The sequence below is a fragment of the Helianthus annuus genome, chromosome 13 (assembly GCF_002127325.2).
Source record: "Helianthus annuus cultivar XRQ/B chromosome 13, HanXRQr2.0-SUNRISE, whole genome shotgun sequence".
Taxonomy (NCBI): domain Eukaryota; kingdom Viridiplantae; phylum Streptophyta; class Magnoliopsida; order Asterales; family Asteraceae; genus Helianthus; species Helianthus annuus.
Genome location: NC_035445.2, coordinates 132,028,573 through 132,048,020, shown reverse-complemented (window position 1 = coordinate 132,048,020; position 19,448 = coordinate 132,028,573). Strand labels below are relative to the sequence as shown.

At 35.5% G+C, this 19,448-nt stretch overlaps 1 protein-coding gene across 1 annotated transcript; it reads right to left on the bottom strand.

Annotated features, from left to right (window-relative positions):
• Nucleotides 1-285: 285 nt before the first annotated feature.
• Nucleotides 286-5,295, bottom strand: LOC110898708. Its single transcript, XM_022145536.2, has 3 exons — nucleotides 5,084-5,295; nucleotides 855-1,040; nucleotides 286-705 (listed from the first exon to the last, which is right to left on the bottom strand). The coding sequence occupies exons 1-3, from the start codon at nucleotides 5,150-5,152 to the stop codon at nucleotides 511-513; spliced, it is 450 nt and encodes a 149-aa protein (XP_022001228.1). The 5' UTR covers nucleotides 5,153-5,295; the 3' UTR covers nucleotides 286-510.
• Between the last annotated feature and the right edge of the window lie 14,153 nt (nucleotides 5,296-19,448).

Below are 19,448 nucleotides of genomic sequence, written 5' to 3'. Positions count from 1 at the left end.
TTTGAATTTTTATTTATAAATTTTGAGTTTTTGAAGAACAAACTTAGAGATAGACCCCCTAATTTGAAACAGTAAAGAATATAAGCTTATGATGACCCGCGAACTAAATCGTTCTGGTTCCGCCACTTGCTATAGGGACGTTAACTGCTCATCGTGAGTCTGTTAACAGGCGTAAGTCAGAATGTGTGGATTTGTGTGTGAACCCCATGCAACAACTAATGCAATCACCCCATGTGGAGCGCGCACCACTCCCACTTCACATAGTTTAAACTTGTTAAACTCACATTTACACAACGTATCAATATATATCGATTACTAGCATGAGAAACTAAACAGTAAAGATCACTTTAGAGTATGTACATGCTTACATACAATACCGCTTGTCCGTCTTTGTGTTCATGTCTTGGTATTATAAATATAGAGATGATGCCGAAAAAATGTACCAGGGTGTAGGAAATCTTAGATACAGTAAATGCTTTAGAAATTTGAACTACTGCTGGTGACATAAAATTACATCCCGGACTCTTCAAGGAGTTTAAGAATGTTATGTTCAGGTGCACTGATTGATGGTAATATCATCCGATTGGTTCTAGGTCGTGATTTTGTTCTAGGCGTCTCGGGTGCAGGCGCTTCTTCCCGCATTATAGGCAAGTCGGTCCTCCTTTGCACCCCTGCAGATACACGCTCTTTCCATATTCTTCCATCCTGTTATGTAACAAAAAACAAATATATCAGCAAATCTATATCCAGTGTTCGTCTTGTAACTTTTAAAAGTCAACATGTAGCTATTTTTATGGGAAGACGACTCGATTAACCGCTTAAATCATTCCAACCAAAAATACTGTGACACTTACATTAAGAATTGAGGGTTCGGGCAATGGGCACGGGATGGGCTGATCAATGTCAAGAGGCTCAGTAGGATGCTCAACCGGTTTAAACTCGACTGCTACTTCGATACCATGATGAGAAGACGACATAACTCCTGTGACACTTGTCGATTCTGTAGTAACAATATCCACAGGAACAGCTTCCCTTTCGTCCTTCACGCACGATAACGCAATCAACAAACACACAACCAAAAACAAAGTCAACAAACAACTTAATCCCAAGATGATCAAAACCGGAATTTATTTATTCGAACATTAAAAACTTGTTCTAGTTCAAACGCTTCCTTGTGCAGACACCTTTAAAACAGAGTTCAGTTCGAAATTTAGTGTGAACATTCAAGGTCAACGCTTTCTAAAGTCAAAATTCAACGTGAGATGAAATTTTGAAGTGTTTCTTTTACCTCAAAACGTCATACTGTTACACTTTTATATATTTACATGTAGGGGTGTTAAAAAAACCGTTAAAAACCGCTGAACCGTCCTAACTAAGCTAAATTAGCCGATTCGGTCTGATTTAGGAATAACTGAATAAGCAGTTCGATTTACGGTTTTGAAAACTGGTTATCAGTTATCACATTCCGGTTTACGGTTTGGAACCGGCCGAAATATTAGAAAAAAAAATCTATATAATTTTAATCTATACATATAATAAAAGAAACCATGTTAGGGACATTTGGCGTTTTATGAGGCAGTCTTAATTATTTTTCTAAATATTTATTATCGAAAGTCAATTATTGATAATATTAAATTTAAAATTTGTAGAAGAGATTTTAATGATAAAGACAAAGATAACTGATAATAATATATTAAAATTAGGGAAATTGGCCTGTAATAATCTCATCTAGACCTTATTGGCCATTAATAATCCCACCTCAGAATATTCCCCCCACCAGTCCCACCTTTCACCCATTTTTCCTACAATGGTCCCCCGTTAAAAAATCTTAACGGAGTTAAGCTTTTTTCCAAATTACAAACAGATTTTTTAGGGCTTTTGATTAGAACGACGATACGAGTCCATTGATGTAAAACTTGCCTCGAAACGGTGCTCCAAACGATGAAAATGGCGCTTCAATTCGGGTGTTTAAATTTTCAATTAACCAAAATCAAGTCACTTGGAGCACCATTTCGAAGTAAGTTTTATATCAATGGACTCGTATCATCGTTCTGATCAAAAGCCCTAAAAATTCTGTTTGTAATTTGGAAAAAAGCTTAACTCCGTTAAGTTTTTTTAACGGAGGACCATTGTAGGAAAAATAGGTGAAAGGTGGGACTGGTGGGGGGAATATACTGAGGTGAGATTATTAATGGCCAATAAGGTCTAGATGGGATTATTACAGGCCAATTCCCCTTAAAATTATAACCATATATTAATTATTAAAATCTAAAAAAATATATTAGCGTTTTAAATATTTATAAAGATAAAGATTTTATTTAATTGGTAGTTTTAATTGTTTTTAGAGTAAACTTCCATTTTGCTCCCTGTGGTTTAGTCACTTTAACGGTTTTGCCCCAAACTTTTAAAAATAGCCATTTTCCTCCAATAGTTTGCTATGATTTTTTCATTTTGCTCCTCGCCACTAACTCCATCCAAATTGTTAGTTTTTCCATTTTGCTCCTATTTCTAATAAAGGATCCCATTATCCTGTTTTACACTCCAATGAAATAATAATATTAAATCATAATACCCAGCTTATCTCTTGTATATTTAATATTTTTTACTAAAATATTTCTTTTCTTTTTTTCTGCTAATTATCTAACATTAGGTAATACGTAAGTTTCTAACCTAATAATAAATAAAAAAAAACAAAGTAAAAGATTTGCAATACACGAGTTTTTAAAAGATGTAACTATTTTATTACTTAGTATATAAAATTATATTTATTCAACTCGTGTAATACACGGGGTTCTAACCTAGTAAATATATAAAAAGGAATTCTTGTTAAAAAATCAAACAATTATAATACATAATATGTATATATTATTATTACTAGTATTAAGCCCCTGCGTTGCAGCGGTTGTCGTAAAACTGTGTCAAGTAGTACCAATGCTATACCACTGTCAACGACCACCAACACTGGAAAAGCTCTTAAAAACAAAATAAATAAAAACGAAAAAAAATAATGCCAAGCGAAAAGTAGACGTAAAATGTTTGAATCACGCATGCTCGTTGCAAAGAAATTAAACCGAAATGTAAAACACAGAAAAAAGTAACTAAGTCAATCCAGGACCAGTGTGTTGCGACAAACTTGTAAAACGGAAAAAAATAGATATGTTGCGACGGGTCAGTCAAACGGGAAAAATATACAAAAAAATGTTGAACCCCACACGCATGTTGCGGTGCGTTAACTCACAAAATTTAGAACGAAACGAAAAAATTGGGAAAGATGAAAAGTATGGTTGACCAAAATTGAAAATAAAATAGAGTTGGGGTTAAATTGCAAAAGATGAAAAACTTTGAGTTAAATGTGGAAAAAAGAAAGGGTCTAAATTGCAAAAGAAGAAAAGTTTTGGGTTAGAAATGAAAAAAAGAAAAAACAAACCTATACATGAGGTATAACACCATAAATTACAAAAAAAAGTTAAAAACTTTAGTTTTGTAAAACTTGAATAAACTATTATATATTATATATTAATAGAGTAAACTCTAGTTAATAGTTAAATACTTATGTATTATCTGCATAATACACGATATGGTTTCAGTTTATTTATTATTTGCATCATACATGAGATGGTTTCAATTTACTTATTATTATTCTTTGATTAGTTTAATATTTGTGAATTAATTCTTTTCATATTAGTTCAAGAGATATTAATATTAATAATTTATTAGATATTAATAATTAATAATATAATTAAAAGATTGAAGGAGAAAATGTCATTTGATATTAAATAAAGTTATTTATTAATCTTAGATAATAATAAGGATAAACATAAATGATATCTATATATATGAGTTATTAATATTAAAAGAAATATATTAAACAAATCATCATCATCATCATACTCAGTAAATCTCACCAATAGCAAAACTAAGGTAGAGTCTTATGTCCAAGGCTTGATGCAAAACTACTATCGAGCCAGGGGTCTCATTGGAAGCAGTCTCTCTATTCCTACGGGGTAGAGGTAAGGTTATCTACATCTTAACCTTCTCAGACTCTACCTTAGTTTTGCTATTAATGGGATTTACTAAGTATGATAATGATGATGATGATTTGTTTAATATTTTCTTTTAAACAAATACAAATAAAATTTATGAGGATGAAGGAGAGAATACCATGTGGCATTATTTGGAGTCTTTTATTATAAGTTAGATTAGATTTTAATAAATAATAAATAAATAAATAAACATAAAAAAGGAATTATTGTAAAAAATAAAACAATTATATGAGAGATATACGTTCCTTTATAAAAAATTAAAAAAATATAATAAATTAAATATAAAAAAGGAATTCTTGTCAAATAATCAAACAATTATAATACATAATACGTAGACTTTTTTTTTATTATAATACGCATATATTATTATTTATTTCACCTTTTTACTTTCGGAAAACGTTCATTTTTTGTTACACCCAATGTTTTAAAAACCGGTTCAATCCGGCAAGTTGTACTGGTTGAATCAACCGGTAGGACCAGTTAAATCGCTCATTGCATCCGGTTAAACCGCCTGGTACACCCGGTTAAACTGTTTATGAGCCAAATCGGTACGGTATAAACCTATCATTTCACAACTTTAGAAGATTTATGGCATGATTCGATATTAGAAAAAAAAAACAAGTCTAAACCGGCAAACCGGTAAAAACAAATCGTGTTGCAGGTCCCCCGGCCCAATCAGGCCGGTTCCGTTTAACTTTAAAAAAAAAAAAGAATTATCGGTTCAGTCAGAAATCCCGTCAAAACCGGTCGAACTGGAACATAAACATCATATACAGGCATGCAACTATTCATCATTTTCTGTGACCGTCAAAACCGGTCGAACCGGAACATAAACATCATATACAGGCATACAACTATTCATCATTTTCTGTGAAAAGACACAATTGCCATCATCAACTTTAATTTGAAGTTAATCAGCATCAATTATGTAGAGAACAAAACAAGTATATAGCAAATAAAAAAACTCTAAAAACAAAAGTCAAAGCTCTTGGATCATAAGAAATATGAAGATTAAAAAAAGATGTGTGGTGTGTTCTTACAAGTGTACTCTGGGAACGACGATGAAGCCCGTTTCTGCTGACGGAAAACCTTGAAAAAAGACCAACCATGATGACAGAATCTTGTGGTTGTTTTTTTGGAGGAATTAAGAAATCAAACAGGTACAACAAAGGTGATGTGGGATATTGATAAAGAGGGGAAGATATGGTAGCTTGGTTTGGTGGGTTTTGTTGGATTCGATCTCTTCATCTCCCTCTCTCCTCATTTTAAAATTATTGCTTTATTATAATACGCTCTTGACTTAAATTTAAAAAAATTGTGATTTAAGTTTTTAAAAAATCATTTGTTTTGAACGTAAAACAAAGCGAGGTTACGTAGGTACGAAACAAAAAAAATTGAGCCCACTTATTATAATATAAATTCATCAGTTATATGTCAAGAAACATAATAATTGTTATAAAACAAACCAAAAGTAGTGTAGTTTGATAAAATATGTTTATACACCCATGTATATATAAACATGTGATTCAAATTAGTGATGTTATTAGAGTACACGGGGCCGTGCGTTATTTTTTCCACGGAAAACATTATAACGCGTGATGGAATATTTGTTCCACCCCCACAAGAAAGTTCAACGCGTTATTTTATCACGGAATCGATTTTTCGTTATTTTTATCACGCGTTATTCTTTTGTTTTGTGAGGGTAGTTGTTGGTTTGGGGGGAAATTGTTGGGTGTGGTGGTGAGTGATGACCACCCCCACTAAAAAATGTTGTGAGTGATGAAAAAATGGTTGATGACATGGCGGAACTTGATTGGTGCTTGTGAGTGATAGAATTCTATCACTAGTGACCACCCCCTCCCCTTAGACATAACATGTCGTATAATCTCACTTAATCTAGTGGATTGATAATAAAAATACCTAAGAATAATAGTTGAAAATTGTTTAAATAAAAATGCAAAGGAGTAGATTAGAACCAGTGACCTAGAGTTTCAAATTTGAGTGTCTTAACCATTGAACTTGCTTCATTTTTTATTTATTGAACTCATTTATTAGATATTTAACATAACGGTGCTCACTTAAAAATCTAGGCCTTGAAATTTTATCGGGCCCTATAAACCCTTTGGGCCTTGGCGTCTGCCCGGGCTGCCCAGCCCAAAAACCGGGCCTGTCCATGATTGCAGATAGCATTGGTGACCAGACCCGTCACCATTCAAAGATCCGTTATGGTAAAACCACTTATTCGTGCATGACAGTATGAACGTTCAACAAATATCTGTTATGGTAAAACCACTGATTCGTCCCATAGCCAGGATCAAGACTCCAACCGGTTACCATCTCTAGAAAAATTCACCAGATACAACTAGCACATTGTCCTTTTTATTTTAAATATCATTTTAGTTTTATAGTTTATCTACATGATGTGATCATGTTTGGGTTCAATCGGGTTTGACGAAAATTTTGAACCGAACCGTTTATATGTTTATGGATTCATAAAATGGAAAACAAGATGAGATGAGTCTAATAGACTGTTCAAAGTTCAAACTAGCTAGAATGGATCAATTTACAGTTTGAATTGGTTTCTTTTTCAAAGAAAAAACAAAATTGTTAGGTCCTATTAGATGTTTATAATGTGGTAAAGATGATTTTTAAATATAAGGGCGAACGGAGTGGATCGGTAAACACAGCAGCAAAGCGGTTTACCGAGCGGTAACACCACTGTCATCTGTGTTTACCGCTCGGGGAACATGACGATCGGTGAACCTTTACCGACTCGGTGAAGGTGAGGGAAGGTGAAGGGGGACCGATGATTGGATGGTTTTATTTATATGTTTTTTTTTATTTTTAATAATAGTTTACCTAATTCAAGATAGGTAAACCATCGCCAACGTTTTTGAGCAATAGATAAAGAAAATAGGTAAAATGACGTGACACTGTTTGATTTGGTGATTTTGAAGTTTACCTATTCAAAGTGTCTAACCACTCCCTTCACCCTAATCAATGACAAGACTCATGATTTTTTAAGTATTCTTATAAGTATCAAAATTGATCTCAAATCAACAATTTCTTTCAAACCAAATGGTAGATATCAACATTTTAAATTGATAAGAGTGGTTTTTTTTTTTAATAACTAGAGCATCCTTAATTTAATAAATAATCATATAAAGCCTAATTTCGTTTATTAAACTATATATTGGAGTCTTATAACAAAATTAACGTCAATTTATGAGAGTTTTTTTTTCATATAAACTAGATTTACCACCCGCCGTAATGCGGCGGGGGATTCAATAGTTATATATCATGTTAGATGAAAGACAAATGTTTCTCACATGACCATGAGCCTGTGTGTAAAACCAAGAAAAAAATATCTAAGTCGATCTCCGACTTGCACGTTGCGACAGACCTATCAAACGGGGAAAAATAAACGCGCTGCGACAGACATGTCAAACAGGAAAAAAAATAGATGAAAAACGTTGAACCTCACACGCACGTTGCGGCGTGTTAAGTCGGAAATTTAGAACGACATGTTAAACGGAGAACTTATGAAAGATGAAAAGTATATAAGAGACTAAAGTTGAAAGTAAAAAAAATGTTGAGATTAAATTGCAAAAGATGAAAAGCTTTGGATTGAAAGTAAAAAAAATGAAAGGGGTTAAATTGCAAAAGATGAAAACTTTTGAATTAAAAGTGAAAAATCAAATTAGTCAAAGAGGTTAAAATATCAAAGATGGAAACTTTAGACTTAAATTGCCAAAGATTGGAACTTTAGAGTTAAAAAAGAAATCAATTAAACAAAAGAGATAAATAGATTTAGTTAAATTGATGTTTAATATTATTATTATTTAATAAAAGAGATAAATAAAAAAATAAGGGTGATAAATTACCAGAGAATGACATGTGTCCAAAAAGGATTTTTGTTTATTAGTATACAAAGATATTATTTTAATGAAAAGAAATACTTATTATTTTTATGTAAATGGGGTCCATATGAAAGTAACGATAACCACAAATTGTGAACGGCGCCTGATATTGAATTGATGAAAATGACGTCCGTTCGTCATATTGTTAAAGTTAGTATATTAATTTAGTAAACGATATCCGATAAAAGAAATAAGACCCTTTATTTTATTTTTATACATTTTAAAAGCAAAGTCGGTGTATGTTTTTGTTTATTTATTTATTGTATATGTGTATTTTTTTAACATCTATAAATAACTAGTTTTTGCCCCCCCTTGTTACGGGGCAATAAGATAAATATTTCTCTCTCATAACATGTATTTCTGTATAGAGGGCAAAATCGGAATTATATTTTGAACAGGAGGCGAAATCATGATTTTAAACTGAGAACAAAATCATAATTTTAAGCTAAGGGGGAAAACATAATTTTATTTTGAACTGTGGGAAAAAACGTAATTTTGAGCTGAGGGCAGAATCGTAATTTTAAGCTAGAGGAAAAAACAACATTTTAACTTTAACTGGGGCAAAAACGTAATTTTAAACGGAGGGCGAAACCGTAATTTTAGACTGGGAACAAAATTAAAAAAGAGTTTTTAAACCGAGGGCAAAAGCGTATTTTGAGCTAGGGCAAAATTATAATTTTATTTTGAGCTGGGGGCAAAAACGTAATTTTAAACGAAGGACGAAAACGTAATTTTAAACTGAGAATAAAATTAAATACAAAATGAGTTGGTCCAATAGGGAAGTGACAGGCAGCTAATAATTTTGAGCTAGGGGGAAAACATAATTTTATTTTGAACTGGAGCAAAAACGTAATTTTGAGCTGAGGGCAGAATCGTAATTTTGAGCTGGAGGGAAAAACAACATTTTATTTTGAACTGGGGGCAAAAACGTAATTTTAAACGGAAGGCAAAACCGTAATTTTAAACTGGGAACAAAATTAAAAATCAGTTTTTGAATCGAAGGCAAAAGCGTAATTTTGAGCTAAGGGCGAAAACGTAATTTTAAATTAAGAATAAAATAAAATTAAAAATTGGTTGGTCGAATAGAAATGTGCCAGGCAAGCTGCCTGGCACTATTCCTTTTAGCTTGTAAATGTATAGCTTGCCTGGCACTATTCCTTTTAGCTTGTAAATGTATATGTAGGATAATATAGTCTTCAACTCATTTAACTTTTATTTAACTTAGTCTTCGATATTTTCTAAAGTTGAATACTTTGTTGTGTTTAACTTTGCATTTCTCTCGACATCCAAATGTAAATTTTGTTGAAAACGAAATTGTATTCACATACGTTTTTTTTATCATAAGTTGTAATTAGGGTCACGAATCGAACCTAAACCGAAATTGGTACTATATTTATCAAAACATGTACATGTATATCTTTTATGTATACTCTTTTAGGCGTTTTATGACTTATTTTTATAGCCTTTTCTTTTGATTATTGCTAATACTGTAACAAAATGAATTAATATCGACTCAATTTTCGTCATGACACTAAAATTATCACTACTTTTTATTAAGAGAGAAGTTAATTTACATCATATTCATAAAGAAGAAAATATCAACATCGAATCAAGGCTTTTCAAGGCAATATTATTTATACCAGCGGGACTTTGTTGTGATATGCGACAATTTATTTGGTATTGATTTTAACGGTCCTACATTTGCTATAGTAACCGAAAGAGAAAATCTGAAAAAATAAGGTGTGATATCCTCAGAAGGATATCAATACATGATTTACATCGTCAAAAACCCTAAAAACGATACTAGTACCAATGTTCTTCGGTCAGAATTGTATCGACACTCGTATAAGATTACTATAGCAAAACATAACTCTATTTTGAGTAGAACTACGTTTTCAACAAACATAATGCTAGAACGTCTGCTCATCGTCTCATTGCCTACCGTTCTTACTCTAAGTCGATCGTCTCCAATTCTCAATGTAATCGTTCTTTACGGTCTGTTCATCGCCCCGCCGACCACAACCTCAACCTCATCAATGGCCACAACTTCAGCCTCATCATTGGCCACACACATTGTTATTCATGAAAAATATTATGCTATAAAATGTGGTTGTTTTTAAGACATAAAAACTTAAGACACAAGAATGTCATTGTCTCTCACTGCAAATTTAAATCGAATAGCACACTAGTCACCAGGGTTGTCAAAACCGCTCGTCGTTCACTCGGAAACTGCTCGTTCAATATCGGCTTAGTTGTAAATGAGTCGATCGGCTCGGCTCGGTTTGTAAACAAGCTAAGCATGAGCAAAAGTCCGCTTGATTCGTGTAAGGCCCCCAATCCGGGTACCCTACTGTCGGTTCACATCCTAGTGTATTGTATAAAAATAAGTTATTTTTTTTAAAACACGCAACGGAAATAGTTTAAAACCATACAGCCTTATTTTAAAATTACATTTGTTTATTGATGTGTGTAAAATGCAACATATAAATTACATCAAATAAGGCATAAAACTAACCCTTTTTAAGTACTAATGTTGGGAAAAGAGTGTTTTTGTCTTCCTTTTGTATTTTCAGGATGAAATGAGCTCAAATTCACAAAAGAAGCAAAAAGACAGCTAATTCTAACATAAATACAAGAAAATGAACAAAAGTGGATTGCCCGAACCCTCAACGGCATCCTCCCAAGCAAAGAAGAGAAAACAGAAGACTGAACACGCCCCGTGCTCAGCCAGCACGGGGTCGTGCCCAAGAAGCAGCAGAAAAGACAAACCTGTAGAAGCTTCCATTGCCCACCACGGGGCCGTGTCCAGTGAGCACGGGGGTGTGGCGAAAGTACAGCAGGCGCATTAATTGTAATTGCGAATTACAATTAATGAAGAGAGAGAGTGTCAGACGGGCACGGGGGCGTGTCCAGCGGACACGGGGCCGTGCGCAGCCTTCTGTTCAGCCTATAAATAGGAGTGTTTGGTTTCATTTCAACTCATCCCTTGGCACACCACCTCTCTCACACTTCATCCACCACCCACCACCACCACCATAACACCATCATCCACCACCATCATCCATTGTCCATCGTAGAGTGTGTGAGTCGTCTGGGGATCCAAGATTGATCGTAAGAGTTCTTGACAATCAAGGCCATGTTTGCCTAAGTCTCTTACATCACTTGGTGAAGACAAGTGTTTAGTATAATACTTTTTATTTTTAATCTTTTGCACTTTTTATTTGGTTTTGTATTAGTGACTTTAATAACTAGTTGCTTATGTTGAAGGTGATCTTTCCTTATCGTTTGTCCGTGGTGTCTTGGCATTATTTTACTGTCTATATAAAATAAAAGATTTTCACCATTCATATCTCCACGGTCTATATGGAGGTATGTTGGCTACCTGGTCAGGGGTTAAGGGAACGGTTTGGTAAGGGTCTTGCCCTTGTTCAGCGTTTAGAGGTCCTGCAAGGGACCTGGGTCAAATTTAGTAGGATCTCCTTCAATGCCCATAGGTATTGGATGGCGGGGATCCAAACTCTTTGACCCCCTCATAAGTTAACTACTATTAATACTATAACCCGGCTATTTAGGACTGTATCCCTGCTGACTCAGACTACTTAGTCGAGGGGAACGTCACCGCCAAAAGCGGGGCCTACCATAATTTGCATTAATAACTTAATTCATTATCTTCCAATAATCCAACCCTTTAGGATTGTATCCTTGCTGACTCAAACTACTGGGTTGAGGGTAACGTCGCCTTCAAAAGAGGGGCTTAATACAATAACTAAGATAATCTCTTAAACAAGTGCAAAAGTGCGAAAATAATCAAATGTTATACTTATACACGAGTCGGATCCAAGTGATTCATCTTGTCTATCTGTTTTTATTTTATTTTATTTTTCAGCATTTAGTTAGTTTTTATTTTCTTAGTTTAAAAATCTTTTCTAACTTTTTGATTTGATTAGACGTTGAGGATAAACCGGTACTAAAAGCTCTTGTGTCCTTGGACGACCTCGGTATCTTACCAACACTATACTACGTCCACGATGGGTGCACTTGCCCATATGTGTGTTTAGTGTTAGTAAATATCGTGTTTTATAAATTTAAAACTTGGCTAAAAGTGTAGAAAGGGCTTAAAATATACATCAAAATTATATCACACTACACGCACATCATTTATAATACTCAAAACACAACGAATGACTTTCCACCACTATCACGAGTAATTCCTTCTGCTAGCCAAGAGCTACATCGACTCGGATTACACACCTGCAAAACAATCTAACACACATGCAAAAGTCAGCTACGATGAGTGAGTTTTAATAGTTTAAGTTGAAGCATTTAAAACACATCCCAAACGATGCTTCATTCGAAAACCAAAACGCCATCATTTGAAAATCACCAATGTTTAATAAAATACTCTAACATCATTTAAAGTTTAACGACTTTAACCCATCACCCAATACTCCACCCATATCCTAGGTCAAATCATCCAACAAGTAATCCATATCGATGTGGATCGGATCACTTAAACACCAAAGGACGACCCGCAATGCATCTTAATTCATAGGACGATTAACCAACCGATCTGTATCTAGGACATAATAATTAATGTCGTAAAACTCAATTGTAACTTAACCTCGTTCGTCGACTACACGATTTAACATCACTTAACAATTGTATAATAGAACATCATTCGTCACCCGCATCGTTTAACATCATTGGCCAACTGCACAAATAATTATCATATACCCACCATTTAACTAGCGTGAAACACATAATGACATAAGGTGGGAACCTAACACATCGTTTGGTGACCGTAGGCTATCATCATTTGCCCTCGTCAGGGTTTCGTCTCCTCTAATTTGTCCCCGAAGAATCTGCCACCTGCATATTAACCCTGAAGGGTCCGTCATTGCCACTAGGGCTAATCATTTAAACACCTCAAGGATGTTTCTCGTGACCTGACGCCACCCCGAAGGAGAAGGTAACGCCGCCATCACAAGTAACCCGCATATTTTGACTTGACGTCACCCCGAAGGTAACGCTGTCATCACAAGTAACTCGCATATCGTGAGCTGACGTCACCCCGAAGGTAACGCCGCCATCACGAGTAACCCACATCAAGCACCTCAAGGATGCTATTTCACATAAAGCACATAGATACACATAAAAGGTTAAAGGCACATCAACTACCCAAAAACTACTACCTTCACGTTCCCACTCCACTAAGGTAAATTGTACTTTACTCTATGTTTTATAACGAGTTAGTTATCTTTTAATTCTTTTTGGCATTGAAAGTAAATTACAAATAAGGGGCTGTTTGTTTACCTCTTAATGAGGCTCTTAATGGTTCAGACCTCTTATTGGTTCAACACTTAATGGTTCAGACTGTTTGTTTCATGAGCAGATGTCTGAATGGTTCAAACATTTACCTCTGAATGATTTAGATTTATACAGAGTCTAGAGTTTGAATGGTTAAGACCTCTAATCTGTAGGGCTGGCAATTTTACACGAATACACGAATACACGACACGAACCTACACGAAGTTAACAGGTATCGTGTATGGCCTTAACAGGTATCGTGTACCAAACAGGTAGACACGAGATTACCTGTTAATTTTCGTGTATTAACAGGTTAAATACTTGTTTACCTGTTAATACCCGTTAGTACACGATAAGAAATTAAATTAAACAAAACTCATCAGCCATGTGCGTGTGGGTTCCTTAATTCCTTTCTATTTTCATTCCTCATTCAATTCAAAAAAATAAATAAATAAAGCCCCTAAACTCCCTCTGTAACCCTCAGATAGCATGTCGTGTTCGTGTTTTTATTCGTGTTAACAGGTATTAACAGGTAATTTTCGTGTATAACAGTTGAACAGTCGTCTTAACAGGTATTAACAGGTATTTTCGTGTATATCGTGTCGTGTTCGTGTTCGTGTTTGAAAAAAAGGACACGATAAGTTATCGTGTCGTGTTCGTGTATGGGATTTCGTGTATCGTGTCTTATCGTGTCGTGTCTTATCGTGTACGGGTATACACGATATGCCAGCCCTACTAATCTGAATTGGTCAGACATTTGCCGCTGAACGATTAAGCATTATACAGGCTCCTAATGGTTCAAACCTCTTACTGGTTCAGCACTTAATAGTTTAGACCACTTACTGGTTCAACACTTAACCATTCAGATGTTGCCAAACAGCCCCTAAATCGGAGCCAGTAAGAAGCTAGAACTCATAGTCTCATACCACAATACACTTCAAATCTATATCATGGGGACCATTCCATCCTTACAAACAACCCCCCCCCCCCCCAATAAAAAATAAGATTGTTATATTTAATCTTTTAGTAGTTTCCATGTGTAACATTGATTTTCCTTTCAAACAATCATCATTTCACCAAAGTAATATATTTCCAGGGGCAGACCTAACCATAATGGTGGGTGGGCGGCCGCACCCCTTGAAAAAAAGGTTTTTAGTACTAATTTTCGTTGAAAATCTCAACCGCACCCCTTGAAAATTTTTAACCGCTCTCTTTAGAAAAAAATATTATGAATTTATAAAAAACAATTAAACACTGATTATTATGAATATATAAATATATAACACAATTTGTATAATTATTTTTTAACCACTTATCTACTTTACTTAACTCAACCTACAATCTAATTTTATTAACCCAACTACCCAAACCCAACCCAACCTAAAGATTTATCCTTTTTTATTGATTGTTTTTTTGTTGTTTTATGTGTTGATTAGGAGAAAATATAGATGTATAAGGGTTTGATCTTTTTATGTTTTTGATGTTTTTTTAGTTATTCTAGACTTGTATTTAATGATTTTGTTGTTTTATTTTAAGCTTTGTTTTTTAAATGATTACTAATCAACATTTAAAACTAAAGCTTAAATGCTTGAAAATTAAAAATGAAAATTATGGACTATGGTATTGGCTGAACATGTTGGTTTATTTTGTTTATGTGTTTAGTATTGTTTTATGACCTTACAGAGCAAATGTATGTGCGATAAGAATCATGCGTAGAGAAGTTATGGCGCAATTTCTCAAGAGGAAAACGGTTGAACCACTTTTTTATTGGATTCTTCTAGTTAAAGAGCAAGTTATGTCTTAGATAAGTTTTTTTGGTGTTTTATTTAATGATTAGGAGAAATAGAAGTAGGTAGCATTTGAACTTTGATGGTTTTTTGTTGTCAATTTACTTACTTATGAAAGTTTCTTATGTTGTTTACTGTTTTACTTGAAACTTTGTTTTTTTAATGTGATAGAAAACTAGAAAATAGGGTTTGATTGTTTGAAAATTGAAATTGACCCAACCCACCCTGATCTGATCCGACCCGCAAAACTTTGTTTGTTTATATTTTACTGGTTTTACATGACTCGACCCACTATGAACCGGATTTTTTTATATAGCTAGGGGTAGGGCTACAAACGAACCGAACGAAACCAACAAGACCTTGTTCGTGTTCGTTTGTTAAGAAATATCTGTGTTCGCGAACCGTTCACGAACACTTATCGAACGAGATTTTATGTTCGTGTTCGTTTGTTAAGGAAATGAACTTGTTCGTGTTTGTTTGTTAATTTTAGGCAACGAACGTTAACGAACACAAATGAGTACAAACTAATGTTCATGAACACAAATGGAAACTAACGAACACAAACAATCGTTCATGAACATAATATATAATACACTAACACTTATTAGATAGAGTTAACTGCCATTTTCGTCCCTGTGGTTTGGTCACTTTGGCCATTTCAGTCCATTTTTCAAAAATGCGCCATTTTCCTCCCCGACGTTCTGGAAAGGTGCCATTTTAGTCCAAAAATCATAACCCAATTAAGCCGGTTAGTAAATAAGGACTGATTGTGTAAATTTGTAACATAAAGGACCATTTAAGTAAATATTAAACACCACCACCACTAGCCCTGCCACCACCACCACTCCGCTGCCACCACCACCACCACGGCCACCACAGCCCTGCCACCACCACCACTCCGCTGCCACCACCACCACCGCCACCGCCACCACAGCCTGCCACCACCACCACTCCGCTGCCACCACCACCACTGCCATCACCACCACCACACACTCTCTCTCTACTCTCTCTCTCTATGCTCTGCAATCACCACCACCATCACCTTTACCTCTCTACTCCGGTGACCGGAGTAAATCCGACCATCTTTCCGACACCCCACACCCCCACGTGTTAATCTTCTGTTTCTGTCGATCTGGGTCGAATTGAACGGACATCTGAAGTTCCTTAGATCCCCACAAACATTTTACACCCCTCACAATGCTCAAACACATCGATTTTAGCCGGAACCGAACCTGCAACTTCGCCGGAATCTTCACAGTGGCCGGAATCGGTCAACACGTCGTTCCAGCCATTAACGGTTCGTTTTTCTTGTTCCGGTTCATTCGTTTATACTTGTACAATGTTTGCACCAGGTTAATTGGAATCTAACCTGATTTTGGTCGTTAATTTGAGCCGTTGACTTTCCTGTTTGACCTTCTGTTGACCGCTTTGGGGGAGATGACACTGTTGACATCTGTGAAAGTGGTGGTGACAGGGCTGTGGTGGTGCGGTGATGAACGACAAATTCATCATCATCATCATCATCATCATCATCATCATCGCCTCTATTAATATTTGTAGGAAGCAACAGTAGCAGCAGCAAGAACATTATCAGCAACAACATTATCATCAACAAAATTGGTGGTGGCGGTGGCAGCGGCAGCGGAGTGGTGGTGGTGGTGGTGGTGGCAGCGGAGTGGTGGTGGTGGCGGTGGCAGCGGAGTGGTGGTGGTGGCGGTGGTGGTGGTGGTGGCAGCGGAGTGGTGGTGGTGGCGGTGGCAGCGGAGTGGTGGTGGTGGCGGTGGTGGTGGTGGTGGTGGTGGCAGCGGAGTGGTGGTGGTGGCAGGGCTACTGGTGGTGGTGTTACAAATTTACACAATCAGTCCTTTATGTTACAAATTTACACAATCAGTCCTTATTTACTAACCGACTTAACTGGGTTATGATTTTTGGACTGAAATGGCACCTTTCCAGAACATCGGGGAGGAAAATGGCGCATTTTTGAAAAATGGACTGAAATGGCCAAAGTGACCAAACCACAGGGACGAAAATGGCAGTTAACTCTATTAGATATTTAATTTGTCGGAATTTTGAAGTATTTAAATAAATATAAAAACTAAAAACACTAATGAACTATCGAACACAAACGAACACGTTAACGAACGTTCACGAATATAAACGAACAAACACGACCTCTGTTCATGTTTGTTTATTTAACTACACGAACGAAATATTTTGTTCGTGTTCGTTTGTTTAATAAACGAACAAACACAAACGAACTTTCCGCCGAACGGTTCACGAACTGTTCGCCGAACGTTTGGTTCGTTTACAGCCCTAGCTAGGGGACTAAAATCTTTAAATTTTTTCCGCACCCCAAAGGAAAAAATTCTTAGGTCCGCCACTATATAATTTTTAATATAATCAATGCATTTGATATGTAGAAGATAGTAATCAGATATTTGATTTCAAAAAAAAAATAAATTATTTATTTTCAAAAAAAGATATTTGATTTCAAAACAAATAAATTATTTATTTTAGATGTCAAAAAATTAAAAAAAAAAACTACATTCATCTACCATTCTAAATCGGGAGTGGATATGATAAGTTTCGATACGGATAATTTATGGTGGCTAATTCTAAAATAGATTAGAAATAGAATAGAGAATTAAGAGTGAATACGAAAGTATCTCAATCTTATCTATCTATACTATACTAGCCTAAGACCCCGCGACTTTCGCGGGTGGCTAAACACCAACTAAACACACAAAATAATTTATACGTAGAACCGTTAAACTTTGATTGTTAAACCTAATATTTTGAGACACTTGAGCACGTCCCAAAAGTACATCGACATAATGTTCGTTACACTTTAAGTTTTTGTAAACAAAACATATATAGTAAGAATTGTTCCAAAACTGTTACCACACATACGACATGCTTGGTAACGATATTAGTTGTTTACTTCTGACGCTATCTGTCAATAGATACATCACCTAGGGGTTCGGATTAAGAATTCGCAACGTGTTTTGATCCCTATAATATCGCATCAAAAACTGAGCTCCATTTTCCAACCCAGCCTGCAGCATTTTCCAACGTGCCATTTCTTGCCGGATCTCTAGTGTCATTGAAAACCCGTCTTCAGTTTGAACTACCATCTCATGAAGGACAGACATATCTACATTTGTTGCAAATGCCTTTGGGAACCGTTGCATTACAGTCCGATAAAATAAACAAATTAAAAAACTAATAAACAAAATACAAACTTCAAAGCGTTACATAATATTAAAATAAAGCATTTAGAGTATGAAAAACTTACAAAACGAAAAGATGGACACCATGTTAGTTCGTATTGGTTGGCTTGATGAACAACGGCCGGAATATGTGGAACGTCAAAAAAGTCTGGTTCCAACACAGGATCTGCTACAATGACTGGCACATCATGTTCAACGTCTACAATATCATCTTCCATGTCTTGATTTTCGCCATCTAATAACAAATCTTCACTAACATCCATTTGTTATGTGTCTTCCTCTTCTTCAACACCAACACTATTGGCAACCTCGGGAACAACAGACTATATTCCATTAGGACGGAAAACCAGTATGTTGAAAATACGTCTCGGAACCAACTAAAAAACGATTACATCACCTGATATGAGATGAAGTTCTTTGTTGATTTGTGAGAAATCTTGAATGAAGTAGTTTGATCCCCAGAGCCTATTCACTTTGACATTCCACATGTATGTACCTCCAAAACGAATTGTAAAGTTATCGTCCAAAGTGTCGGTTTTGAAATACCTGTTCATAAACTGTCACACCCTGGCTTTGCGGAAGCGTGGGTTGATTGGTGTGACTTCTTAATACCATAGCAACAATCATAACAATGCTATATGATAAAACATGTGATATTCATCCAATAATAAAGTTTAGAAAATCCCATTTTCCACAACCACTAAATAAGTTACAAACCTTGACTTGATTTAAATGAGTCCATAAAAACTTATCAAAAGACTTTAAAACAATACTAGGTTTAGGGATATGTAACCCGTCCAGGAAGAGGTTACACCTTCTAAACCCTGGATGACTTCTTTATTCAAATGCAGCTTGAAAATATGTGCATACCGTGCCAGATCCGTTAGTTTCCTGAAATACATGTAGTTTGAAAAGTCAACATAAAGTTGAGCGAGTTCATGCGTCGTGAGTATGTAAAACCTTTGTAAGTATAAAATTCCTGGTATGTAGCAAATAAGGGAATTGAGATCACTAATGGTTTGCAAGGCCATTGATATGTGTGAAGTGCAAGTAGGGAGACTCAAACCTAGCGGATTTTGCGTTGGGTACACAGTCACCACCTGGTCCATTAGGCGGGCTCAGGGGTTAGGCTCGCTACACCCAGATAGATCTACCGCTACT

Coding starts and splice junctions, on each gene's coding strand:
- LOC110898708 (XM_022145536.2), bottom strand. CDS start 5,152: ATGGTTGGTCTTTTTTCAAGGTTTTCCGTCAGCAGAAACGGGCTTCAT. Junction 1,041..5,083: donor GTCGTTCCCAGAGTACACTT/GTAAGAACACAC, acceptor TCGTGCGTGAAG/GACGAAAGGGAAGCTGTTCC. Junction 706..854: donor CCGAACCCTCAATTCTTAAT/GTAAGTGTCACA, acceptor GTTACATAACAG/GATGGAAGAATATGGAAAGA.